Consider the following 13,127-nt stretch of genomic DNA (forward strand, 5'->3'; position numbering starts at 1 on the left):
GTACGTCTACAAGCAAACATGTGTCCTATAAGGGTTCAAATCATCAGCGCAAATGGTGTTACATTATGGTTCCACTCTTGGTATAGGACTCCATCTGGTGGTAAAAAGAGGGTAGTTCCACAACTCCACAATTCCAGGCCAGCACACTGACATATTTTTTGCCATATCATCAAACGTTATAAACCCAGACTTCACTTTAAATCATAATGTTCATTACATTGAGCTGAATGTTTTAGTTTTTGTTTAATTGCCAACATAGGTAGGCTACTGTACATTGCACATTATCATTCTAACTCAATTTATGTGGCTAATCTGAGTTACAAAGACTGTAATTTGAGGGTTTTCAATAAAACAAACTGGCACATTGCACATGGTGCGATGACTCAAAGTATTGGACATGTCCTACTTCCCTCGGTTTCATGCTGACAGAGACTTTTTTGCTTTAAATAGCTGTGACATTTCACAGGCCTTATTATATTTCAGGCATTGCAGATTTTGAAAAATAAGACTCAAATCAGGCTGTCTGCCCAAAATGTGCTTTTAAATTAATAATGATAATTAATGACACTCAGCTGACACTTTTATCCAAAACGACTTACAGTTATTTACAGGGTATTGGTTTAAAGTTTATGTTTTTAACACAGGGGTAGCATATATTAATAGCAGTTAAGAAAAATGCAATATATATAAGATCATAGCCATAAGGCTATTTTCCATCTTTTGTCCCTTGACAGGTTAGATGGTCCTTTAAAAAGAAATAGCCTACAATCAAGTATTGCACAAATTATAAAAATAAACAAGTATAAAATAGTGTACACATTTAAAAATAAATAAAACAAGAATAAGTTAAAAAAAGAATGACTACCAATACAGACTATGCAAAGCTATGTTGACAGTTTTGATCCCTGGAGCAATGGGGGTTAGATGCCTTCAATGGCACTCCAGCCATGGATGGAGGTGCAGGGAGAGGTAAGGGTGGGGTGGGGTGGTATTTGACCCTGCAACCATCTGATCTTAAGACCTACTCAATAACCACTAGACCAGGCATCACCAATGTGGTGCCCGTGGGCGCCATGTAGCCCTCCAGGAGTTTCTGAGGTGCCCACCCAGGTTGTCAATAAACAGTCACGACTACAAGATTTTAGTCACAGTTAATGCTTTTCTTAATTTAAATATGAGATTATTTCTTTATAGCCTATAAAGAATATTTCCTTTATAACTTATAAGCAAATAATCATTCAATCTAGTGTAAATTGGAATGATGTCAAGACATCAGTAAAGGATTTTGAACAAGAGTAGCCCTCGGGTATCTGTCAGTAGCCCTCGGGTAGCCCTTGGTAGCCCTCTTACCTAGAAAGGTTGGGGACCCCTGCACTAGATCATGGCAGGTAGAAAGCTGCATAGCAAAGTACTCGTCATCAGCTGTAGCGGCTGTGTAATATTACCACAGGTTGCGGCACTCTACTTTATGAGCTGCAGTTTTTGGGTCCTTCAAAGGCCTTTAAAGGTGCACTATGTAGGATGGTGGCAAGAGTAGGCCTAGGTATTGCAACTATGCTGCTCATTGAAACGGGTAGGCCTAGGTAGGCCTTGGTAGGCCTAGGTATTGCAACTATGCTGCTCATTAAAACGGTGGTGCCTATTGCCAATTTTGATATTTTCATGAATATTTACTAAACAATAAACTGATATTTTCTAGTATAACCAAAGTACAGTAAGTTTTGCAGCTAAACATGTGATTTTCTGGAAATTCCAATTGGTGGACATGGAGAAGATCCACTTCATTTAAAGATCTGTTCATACTTAAAAAATCTAATTGTCAGTCCATAATGAATACTTGGAATTTGAGGGTGGTGGTAAGTATTAATGAAAAAGGTAACATTTGTGAATGGGTAGCATGACTTCTGGAAAGAAACACATTGCACATTGCAAAATATGTCACATTGCACCTTGGGTCCTTCACCAGCCTTTAAGATTATGGTGTTCCTGAAAGCATCTGAAGTCAAATAGTTTATAATGGGCTGTGGGGGTTGAAAAAGGAAAAATAATAGTTTGCCTTCTGAGCCTATACATGCAACTATCTTCACCAGTCAGTCCATGCTGACAAGAATGACTTGCCGTATTAAATAAGCAAATTGTCACTCTTCATGACAAAACCAATGAATTGGTTATTTGTATGGTCCTTACTGTCTATTGGGTAAAGTTGAGTAAATATGTTATACACAAACAAACAAACAATAAAAAATGAAACAAACAAACAAAAAACAGCAAAAGCATAACCCTCCCTTTATGCAAATGACCATCCAGCCCACAACGTCAGGATGTCACTGGTCACAAGTCAAGTGAGGCAGGAGGAAGACAGACTGACGTTCACAGATCAAAACACAGAGGGTGGCAGCTTTGCGTCTCAGATATGGTAAGATTAATTGCTTTGTTTGCTGATAGACAGCGCACACATTTGTGTAGCCGCTAAATGCCACAAAATGTTTCATGTTAGTTTTGAAAAGACCTCTTTTTCTAGCGTAGCGATATGCCCAGCCGTTATGCAGTCAGGAAGTAACATTGCACCATGCAGCTGCAGGGTTTCCTGTCAGCAATGTGCCCCAAAAACACCTTATTTAGGCTATATAACAAACATGAACTACATAAACTACATGTTTCACAAATGCATTAAACAATACATGTTTATTGATTTCACTTCATTCAAATTGAATTATATTCTAACTTTCATATTTGTGAATTAGTCATTCACACACTCACACACACTATTTTTACACACTCAAGTGAAGTGATTTTTTTTAGTAAGTTCTCTACTTGAGTTCTATGAGCATGACACAAAACTGAACGCTGTCACCTGACATTGTGGTGCACTGTAGGCCGATTCATTGGTGGTGTGCGAAGTGGAAGAAAGCCTGAAAGAAAAACTGAAGAAGTTCCGTTTCCGAAAAGAGACAAACAATGCTGCCATTCTGAGTAAGTGCCTGCCTTCTTTTTACATTACATTACATTACATTTTGGCAGACGATTTTATCCACAATGTCTTACTAACGGGGACATACTCATAGCATACAACACTTGCAGATATAAAGTGCACAGGAAATATACAGATTATGTGCAAATACCAAGTGGGGATTTATTAATTTATTTTAGGCACATTAGCACAGGGTAAACTAGAAAAGACGCGCGCGCACGCGCGCACGCGCACGCGCACGCGCACGCGCACGCGCACGCACACGCTCGCACACACACACACACACACACACACACACACACACACACACACACACACACACACACACACACACACACACACACACACACACACACACACACACACACACACACACACACACACGCCTGAGAGTCTACCCTGGGTTTGGGCCAGCTCAGTGACTTGTTTCTTGAAGATGTCCTTTAAGGTCTGGATCTCACATATAGATTGGCAGTTGCTGCAATGCACAGCAGGACTTTTGTCTTTTCTATTTATCATTTCAACACGCAGAGGTTTTAACTGGCCTGATGTCTACTACCACTGTAACATCTCAACCCACATGGCACAGTTTAGAGAAAATTGTTAATGCAATTTTGATGCCAGTCCTTGACAATAAGATCTTTGGGTTCATTGTTTTCAAATTTTGTATTGATCATGCTCAACAATGACCCATTATAAACCATGTCATATGCATCTGTTTCGTCTTTGTGGTGTAAGAAATGCTGACTAAAGAAACCACATTTCCTCCATTTTGCCATACACACTTCCCCTATGTCGTTCTGCTTATAACCTGATAAAACTGGGATGGGAAGTGGGTAGGCCAGAAGTACAACAGACTCCTGATTGTAGCATCAGTACTTAACATCAGGAGTTCCCAAACGTTATCATGCCACGGCCCCCTATACACTGGTAGATCCCAGCCAAGGGCCTTGTGTTTATCCAAAGTGAGTTACACAGTTATTAGTAATAGTATTACAGGGTATTGATTAAAGTTTCTGCTCGGTCGGCATGGGGAAGACAAAGAGGCCTGTTGTCCCGGGGTTAGTGAGAGAGAGGGACCAGAATGGGCCCTTCAGCTGCCCTTTCAGATGATTGAGGCAGTTAGGGAGGGGGCCCTTTCAAATGACTTTGTCCTGGGCTCAGCCAAAGCTGTCAGTGGCCCTGCCTGGAACAATGTGAAGGGACATGACTTACTCAAGGGCACTTCAGCCATACTGTAGATGAAGGATGGTGTACACACAGTCCTACTACTACTTTGTGAGGAGTAGGGTGAGACTAACGAATTTGTCTGTAAAAACCTGACGACTCTGCAAGATAATAGAGACTAGCACTGCAGTTGCAGCGAGGACGCGTACTTTGTGAAACTACCCCCCAAAAATGTGGTCACCATTGGCTATTGTCTCATCACATGATTGCACATATCCACTGCCCAACAGAAGACCATTCATTCTTTACAATACCCACATAGACTTGATATGAGCAATGTGACATTATAAAACCTTCATGGCATGTTCTTGTTTCCTGCTGTGCAGTGAAGATAGACATGCAGCAACAACTGGTGGTTCTGGAGGAGGAGTACGAGGTGAGTGAAAACTTTCCTAGTCTGGGAACTAGATTTTTGTGATAAACATTTTTCCTTTTACTGAAATGCTTTGACAGTAGAGAGGTCAGTTTTTGATATTTTACCTGAGATAAAAGCGATACAGAATGTCAATGGTCGCACAATATACCTAAATAGAATAAAATAAATGCAACCCCCCCCCAAACAACACATACTTAAATTGTGCAAGACATAACTGAATGGGCGTGATTTAAACTGCCCACAATTTACAGATGTTCGTCTTCGTTATGTGGATGTTGTTGTGGCTGTGCTGATGGACTAACTTGTCCTCTCTTCTTTCAGGATATTTCCCTTGACGACCTGAGAGAAGAGCTCCCTGAGCGTCAGCCCAGATATCCTTTACCTCTTACACCACTTTCGTACATACACTGAAGAAATTAAAAGTTCCCTGAAGAGCCCTGCACACGCACTCATGCACATATACAGTATGTAGGCCTACATATGTATGTATGCATACACACACAGCCTAAACAATGTCAAGTTCAACATGTCATAATGACCTATTACCACATTTACAACATTGACATGCTTATGGCACTTCCATGACTGGTTTATGTTATGACATGCTTATGACAACAATACTGTCACATAGTGTTACTGCAATGTGTTACTAAAGATGCTGTTTTTCAACAGTGAATTGCTTCAGTGGCAGAATAGCAATAACTCATGCATCGAAGCATTTGCCATTTCATGATAAATGATGCAAACCTGTAACACTGTGGCAAATACAAATATTTCTAGAATTTGATATATAGGGTCACATGTCTGCTAATCATCTAGACCAAATGACTCATCACACCTAAACATGTTCTTATATGTCATAGCAAACTCAAGGTCACATTTATGACTGCGCATTACATAGTGTGTATGCAGTATAGTAATGCATCTACAAGAGGAAGCGATGATTCCTTAGCCTGACTCAACGTTCATCGTGTATAGCTACAAATACAGCCACGCAGACGGCAGGGTGTCCTTCCCCCTCTGTTTCATCTTCTCCAGTCCAGTAGGTAAGCAACGCTGCACGTCATCACATACCTAGTTAGGTGCACTGTAGATGGGAGTTGGGCTGGGCAGTTAGTCATTGTGATGGAGCATTGGCTCTCCACCTTTTCTGAAGAGATGCCAACCCCCACCCCCCCATCCCCAAGCTCATTATAAGCACGCCAACACCCCCCTAAACTCACCATAAGCACACCAACGCCCCCTAACCTCATCATAACCATGTCAACACCCCCCCAGCAACATGATGTTAAAGATGATGAAAACAGCACAGCTTCATAATTAAGAACAATAATATTCTGCATTCTATTACAGATTACGCTACATGAATATTATACAGCTTCATGAATAATGTGAGGGCTTCCATTCACCACTCACCATTTTAGCCTGGAGCGACATATACGCTGCATTCAGGCTCTTGAGTTTTGTGTTTTTTTTTTAATGTGGGTATTTTAGATCTGAATGAACACATTCTAATGCAAAATAAGGAGCCTAGCTTTTAAATTAAACTGATTTCATGTTTGTATGTGCCTCAGAGGCTGAGATATTTGGGTTTTGATAGTCAGAGGGCATCTTTTCCCAAAAAGGGCTTAGGCTAAAATGGGTTAAATGGTCCTTTCCAACAACCCAGTTTGTGACTGATTTGTGAGCCACCCAGCTGTCTTGCTCTCATCGCCCACTAGGGGGCTGTAGAGCCCCTGTTGAGAAACACTGATGGGGCGACAGTCAGTGGGGTAGTAGAGTACCAGTACCAGATCATTCATATGCCATAAAATAAGAAACTTTTTTTGTAACCCATGTTTTCTTTTTTTGATAAGAATAGAAAACAGCATTAAAGAACAAAACATTTAGTCATTCTTAGCCTGAAAAATGCTTAGGTTGTTCTTTTTATCCATTCTGCCATCAAGTGGTTGATTGTTTTTTTTGTATGCATGTTTTATAATGTATTCATTATTATAATAATGTTTTCCTAATGATTACGACTTATCTGATGAAATTTAGTTTATTCACAGGCGGGAAATTCACTGAAACGAAAATGTGTTGACAAATGAATAATCATGATTGTTAATGAACTGACTGAAAACTCAATGAAGTCAACAAAGTACATCTAAAGAATAAGTGGCTAACAACAATATGGCCTATATTACAGTTTTTGCCTACTGCTTAAACACTATAGGCAGATGCTTAAACCAAAGTAGCATATCGTTAAGTTGTTGGTGCATAACTTAAACACTTATTGCTTGACTTTAAACAAAAGTAAGCATTACACTTTCATAGCAGTTTAGCAAGGCACTTGCTCATTTACGCAACACACAGACTCCAGCTGTCTACACACAATTTCATACACAAGACACTTTGTTCAAAAGTAAAATCTCAGAGTGTCATTGTGAAAACACATCTGTTAAAAAAACAAAACACACTGATGTATGACAAGATTTAGACACAGACAATAAAACACATGCTTTCAAAATTGAACACTATTCTGCCATGTTACAAAGTTGCATGCTTTATATTACATTGCATTTGTTTTATTTTGCATTTATTTGTTTTACTTTGATTGCTTGTATGCTAAACAAGGCGAATAGCACAATGGTACTAAAGTGTAGAATATGGAGTATGGCATTGACTGACTCACATACTGTAAAACCTAGCCTGATACATGCCGCCAAGAGTAGCCTTTTGTCTTCATCATCACATGTTAGGTAATGTGAACATGATAGTTTGTAGAAATAGTGTCATTTTCAGAACACAACCAAGCAAGACCACTTGAGCAAACTGACTGAACATGATATAATTTTGATGATGTCATGTAGATGTCAGCTGCATAGTGTGTCTGTGAAAATGTATTGTATTTCGTGAATACCTCATACCTCATAACCAAACAAAGTAGCCTATATTGACTTGATTGTCATTGATGATTGTCATTACAGCATGTTGACGTAACCCCATATTTATATCATATTTAGATGTTTGAAAATTTGTGAATATAACCAATACACAAAAAAGTACATAAGCTCACCTACACACTGTTGTATTTAGAGTGATGTACTGTTTGAGATATATTTTGCTTCGGTTTAATGTCCTGTACTGTAAGGTGCAGTTTTGTTATGTACAGTATTGAATTTTGGGGTCTTGTGAAAATGTACATTCTGTGAGACTGAATAGACTGCTCCAAAAAGAAAGACTGCTGTGTTTTGTATAAAGCAGACAACTGTTTTAAAGTTGATCTAATTTGTTTTCTCATTTGGTGCTTTTGTGTGTCTTTTGACATGAAAGTGAGGTTTTGACAAAAGATTGTAAGGTTTTTATGGCAATGTTTATGCTTTTATAGCAGAGCTTCATGTTGCCATATATGTGATGGGTTTATCTCCAAGTGTTGAGAGTAATTGGCTTGTGTGTAGAGTTTTGACTCTATGAGCCAAATTTTGCAAATTGTGTGCAAGCAGTTGGCAAAAACTGTAAGTAGGCCTATACTAACTATGTGCAATGCCTCCACAGGCTGCAAGCCTGAACAGCAGATGATGTACGCAGGCAGCAAAAACCGCCTGGTTCAGACTGCTGAGCTCACTAAGGTAACCACTGAATGCATGTCTTTTATAACAACTAGGTTTTAAAACGCTTAGTTTTCTAAATCTGGAAATAAAATCAAGGTTGTTTTTTTTAGTAAAAACTGGACAAAGCCCTGATAAAGACCAGTGTGGTCGAAACATGTTGGCTCTTTTAACCATGCATGAATTAGCCCTAAGATAATAAAGGCTTTTTAATGCACTTCCTCTTTTTCACTTGGAGTTGCCTGGATTTTCCCTTTTTTGTTGAATTGTTTTTTAGTAGTTGAACAATGTTTTTTGGTAAGGCACTTCTGAACACATTTTGATGCCAGGCTCATGTTTTGTACTTTTCGCACAGGTTTTTGAAACTCGCAATGCAGACGATTTGACAGAGGAGTGGCTGAAAGGCAAACTATCCTTCTTTCGTTGAGATCAGGCATTTCTGAAATGCTGAGCAGGCCAGCCACACACTTGCTTATGTTGATTATTCTGTGATGAGGACTATTTTTAGACTGTAAAAGATCCAATAACTTTTTCATTGAAAATGAATCATAGATATCCTTCGGGGAGCCGAGCTACCCTGTATATTGTCATACATACTGTATATTGTTATACAGTCAAATCACTTTTGTTTATTTTGATGTATATTACTTAACTTACAGATGTTACAGTAACAATAAAAGGCAGACAACAATATTAAAAAAGTTGTATATTTATTTACATTGTCCACATGGTGTAACGTAATTGGACCTACTACAAAAAAAAGTATACCGACAAAAAAACAACTAAAAGAGAAATCTCTTTTCCCAGTGACTCCACAGTTCAATCACATCCAATTATCGAGTAATCAAAGACAGAAAAAAATGACCCTGACCATCTAAACTCAATGACGGAAAAGATGTACGAATCCACTTAAAATATTATGTTATTTAGCCACAAACAAAAGACAGGGCTATTATTGAAAATGTGCACATTGTGTTCATGGTGACACATTTGATTTGGCATCGTCACCCTAGTAAAAAGGAGAGCCAACCTGACTTCTGGGATAATGCATGCGAGTAGAAGAAGGGGAGATTTTACCAAAGAAAAGAAATGGCAAGAAAATCAAGTTAATTTCTTGACAGAGGCTGTATTTATACACCTGCACAAAGGCTCACCTGGATGTAACCGGCACAGTGCATACCACAGATTTGGCAGCTGTTTGAAGCACTTTCTCTCACCCTCGGCCTCAGTTCACCAGCGCAGCCATTCAGCAACGCATACTAAAAACTAGAGCAGCAATTGCAGATGGTTGTGTGTATATTTTGTATGCAAAGGCGTGTACAATAGTAAATGACTGCCGATGAGTGCTTGCGTGTATGTCCATATACAAGTGTGTATGTGTGTGTCCATATACAAGTGTGCATGAATGAGTGTATGAGTGTGAGTGTGTGAGTGTGTAATGTGAAGTAGAGCTGTGCTGTGTCATGTATGAATGCTTGCATGTGTATGTATTAGTATATGTATGATTGCTTGTGTAAGAATGCTTGCGCATTTGTATGGGTGTGAATATATGAATGCTTGTGTGTGGTATGGGTTTGCATGAGTGCTTGTATGCGAGTAAGTGTGTGTGTGTGTGAGTGTGTGGTCTGGGTTTGCACAAATCCTCTCCTTGTATGCGAGTGCGCATGTCAATGTGCGCTCGTGCTGAAATCCCCCTCCCTCTTTACTCGCTGTCGCTGGCGTCGCTGGAATCGGAGGCCCGCTCGCTGCCGCTGTGCTGCCCGGCGTCAGAGTGGTCGCTGCTGCTGCGGATGGGGGTGGCGCTCCTGCTACGGCTCCTGCTGCGGCTCCGGCTCCTGCTGCGGGCCCTGCTGCTGCGTCCCCCGTCATCGTCCTCCTCGCTCCCGCTGCTGCGGCCGCCTGCGCTGCCCTTGCCACTCGCTCCGCCGCCGCCGCCCTCCTCATCGTCGTCGCTGTCGTCATCGCTGCCGAAGATCTCCTCCTCGTCGGCGCGCGTCTCCCTGGCCCGGTCCTCGCCGCTCTCGCTGCCGCTGCCGCTGGTCCTGCGTTTTTTGCGCTGCGGCTGTTCCTTGCCCTCCTCGTCCTCCTCCTCCTCTTCTCCCTCGGCGCGCTCCGGACGCTCTTCCTCGTCTCCTTCACCGTGCTCGGAGTCGCTGTCAGAGTTCTCGCTCTCGCTGCCCTTCTCTTTGTCGTCGCCTGTAGTGGTAGCAGAAAGACAATTGGAAAAGTGCATTAACTAAATGGCAATTCTTTTGTAGGCTAACAGTTTCAAGATAGCCGCAGAGCAGGGCTTGACGTCAACAATTACAAACAATTGATGAAACCATTGTGACTTGTCACACCAAAAAATAAATCACCCATCAAGTAAGATTGACATTGTTACAAGCCACAGCCAAGTTTTACCAGTATTTGGCCAGTTAACAGGTGCCAATGTCAAGCCTTGCTGTAGTGGCGACAAAATGACCACTTTGGCATGGAATTCCACTAGTTTTCATAATTATTATGATCTTTATGAGATGTGTACAGGGCGGCAACTTCACTGGAATCCTGGGGGGTATTCTAAGAAACTGGATCAGTAGTTAAAGCGATGGTTCGGAGTAGAATCACCCTAATGCCATTTGAACCGTGACACCCATCCACCTTTACACCCGAAGTGTTTTCTGCCGCAGGCTTACATCAACAGAGTTGCCGTGTTATTCGATGTTTATTCCGGATAGCTCGACTCAAGCGCATATGGATCCTGGGCACCGTCTCCAAACTTTCCCCACAAAAATAACATGTCATGACACCAAACTTCTACAGTATAACAAATGTGGTTTGTACTCACAAAAAGATGAATTTGAAACTTTGTACATAGTCCAGGAGTTTATTAGTAACAACACACGAGACGATTAGCTTTTCTGCTGCTAAACATCCGTCGACGTCACTTCCTCCAGCTGGGACTTTCTTTATTGTAAGGTTTGTGTTTTAGTCCACAGCCAGGATATATGCACGAGTGTGGCATCGTCTTCTATTTATTAAACGTGGTAAAATTTAAATCCGAAGTGGTTAATTTCTAGTTGTAGCGCAAGCTGTCTTTTTGAGTTTTCCGCCTTCCGGACTCACGTGTATTTGTTTCCATCAACAAACTCCCAGCTGGAGGAAGTGACGTCGACGGATGTTTAGCAGCAGAAAAGCTAATCGTCTCGTGTGTTGTTACTAATAAACTCCTGGACTATGTACAAAGTTTCAAATTCATCTTTTTGTGAGTACAAACCACATTTTTTATACTGTAGAAGTTTGGTGTCATGACATGTTATTTTTGTGGGGAAAGTTTGGAGACGGTGCCCAGGATCCATATGCGCTTGAGTCAAGCTATCCGGAATAAACATCGAATAACACGGCAACTCTGTTGATGTAAGCCTGCGGCAGAAAACACTTCGGGTGTAAAGGTGGATGGGTGTCACGGTTCAAATGGCATTAGGGTGATTCTACTCCGAACCATCGCTTTAACATTGAGGCAGTCGTAAATCATCTAATAGAAGAGAATGAGGACCTAATTTCCATTACTAAATGGGGCCTGCAAGCTATGTATTAGATGGTTTCCCAAACTGGGGTGCGTGCACCCCTGGGGGTGCGCAGCCTGCCATAAGGGGGTGCACGAGCTGAATAGAGCAATGGTGGATAAGTGAGGTTTTTATCCAACATTAATGAATTAAAGGGACACTGTGCAGGAAATGGTCAAAAAAGGTACTGCAACTATGCTGCTCATTGAAACTGGGCTGCCTATTGCCAAATTTGATCTGATTTGATTGGTTTACTAAGTAATAAACAAATATTTTCTAGTATGATCCAAGTACAGTCATTTTTGCAGCTAAAAATGGCTATTTTTGGAAATTCAAAATGGCGGACCATGGAGAAGATCCCCCTTTTCATGTATGAAAAGTGCAATTTTTCCAGTCATAATGAATACTTAGAATTTGATGCTGGTGGTAAGTATTCATGAAAAAGGTAACATTAGTGAATGGGCAGCATGAATTCTGGAAATAAACAACTAAAAATCTCACACAGTGTCCCTTTAAGTTCATTAATTTAGTTAATTAATGTAGTTTTTAATTGTATGGTGAATTGTATGTTGAATGGTCCATGTGAATTGTACAGTAGTTTAACTCCTAGACAATTGTAAAAGGGGATTCCCCAAAACAATTGTGCAACATGTGCAGTGAATCCATACTGTGCAACATGTGCAGTGAATCCATACTTTCATGGACATCAGCACACCAAAATATTCGCTTAGGGGGTGCGCGAACCACATTGAAATGTACAAGGGGGTGCACAGGGGGGAAAGTTTGGGAACCACTGTATTAGATGGTTTACCAGTTCCTGTAGGTCAGGGGTGGGTAGTCATTTTGGCCCAAGGGCCAGATTGGGTGTAGAATACTGAGCGAAGGCCCAAGTGTCGCAGACAACTTGCCCGTCTCAGTAATAAGAAATGGTGTACGAAGATATCACTTGTAAACTTTGCCATTCCTGCATATTATAAGGAAATGTATTTAGATGTAATCTATGTACTTGGTTAATCTTAAGACCACAAGACCCCTAGTTTAGGTATTTTAAGAATCAGGGTATCTGCACATTTTTCATCACCCAATTTAATGCTTTTTAATACCATTTTTAATACCTCCAACAGTAAAATTAATACCACTACACGGGTGTGCTTGTGTGTGTGTTACATGGTATAATATTGCTATTGTTATTACATTGCTCACTAAGGGCGATGAGACCCACTACAGAGAAGAAGTAGACCTGCTGGCCAGATGGTGCAAAGACAACAACCTCCTGCTGAATGTCAACAAGACCAAGGAGATTGTTGTCAACTTTCAGAGGGTCCAAAAACAACTGCCACCACTGACCATCGACGGTGATGCTGTGGAGAGAGTGAGCAGCACCAAGTTCCTTGGAGTGCACATCAGCGACGACCTCT

The 13,127-nt window shown here is 40.9% G+C and overlaps 2 protein-coding genes across 2 annotated transcripts in view; one reads left to right on the forward strand and one right to left on the reverse strand.

Annotated features, from left to right (window-relative positions):
* Positions 1-2,298: 2,298 nt before the first annotated feature.
* Positions 2,299-8,781, forward strand: gmfg (glia maturation factor, gamma). The gene is made up of 7 exons (XM_063204955.1): positions 2,299-2,416; positions 2,877-2,973; positions 4,525-4,574; positions 4,896-4,945; positions 5,538-5,620; positions 8,112-8,185; positions 8,520-8,781. The coding sequence occupies exons 1-7, from the start codon at positions 2,414-2,416 to the stop codon at positions 8,589-8,591; spliced, it is 429 nt and encodes a 142-aa protein (XP_063061025.1). The 5' UTR covers positions 2,299-2,413; the 3' UTR covers positions 8,592-8,781.
* A 76-nt stretch (positions 8,782-8,857) lies between these two features.
* Positions 8,858-13,127, reverse strand: part of paf1 (PAF1 homolog, Paf1/RNA polymerase II complex component) — a 15,518-nt gene continuing 11,248 nt past the window's right edge. The window contains exon 14 of the mRNA XM_063204954.1: positions 8,858-10,360. Coding sequence (XP_063061024.1) covers positions 9,867-10,360 — 494 coding nt within the window. The 3' untranslated portion in view covers positions 8,858-9,866. The remainder of the gene's footprint in view (positions 10,361-13,127) is intronic.

The sequence above is a fragment of the Engraulis encrasicolus genome, chromosome 8, assembly GCF_034702125.1.
Source record: "Engraulis encrasicolus isolate BLACKSEA-1 chromosome 8, IST_EnEncr_1.0, whole genome shotgun sequence".
NCBI classification, from domain to species: Eukaryota; Metazoa; Chordata; class Actinopteri; order Clupeiformes; family Engraulidae; genus Engraulis; species Engraulis encrasicolus.

What these genes read in the sequence shown, in the direction of transcription:
- gmfg (XM_063204955.1), top strand. An exon ending in CATCTTCTCCAGTCCAGTAG is followed by an intron (nt 5,621 to 8,111) that starts GTAAGCAACGCT and finishes ATGCCTCCACAG; the next exon opens with GCTGCAAGCCTGAACAGCAG. An exon ending in AGACTGCTGAGCTCACTAAG is followed by an intron (nt 8,186 to 8,519) that starts GTAACCACTGAA and finishes CTTTTCGCACAG; the next exon opens with GTTTTTGAAACTCGCAATGC.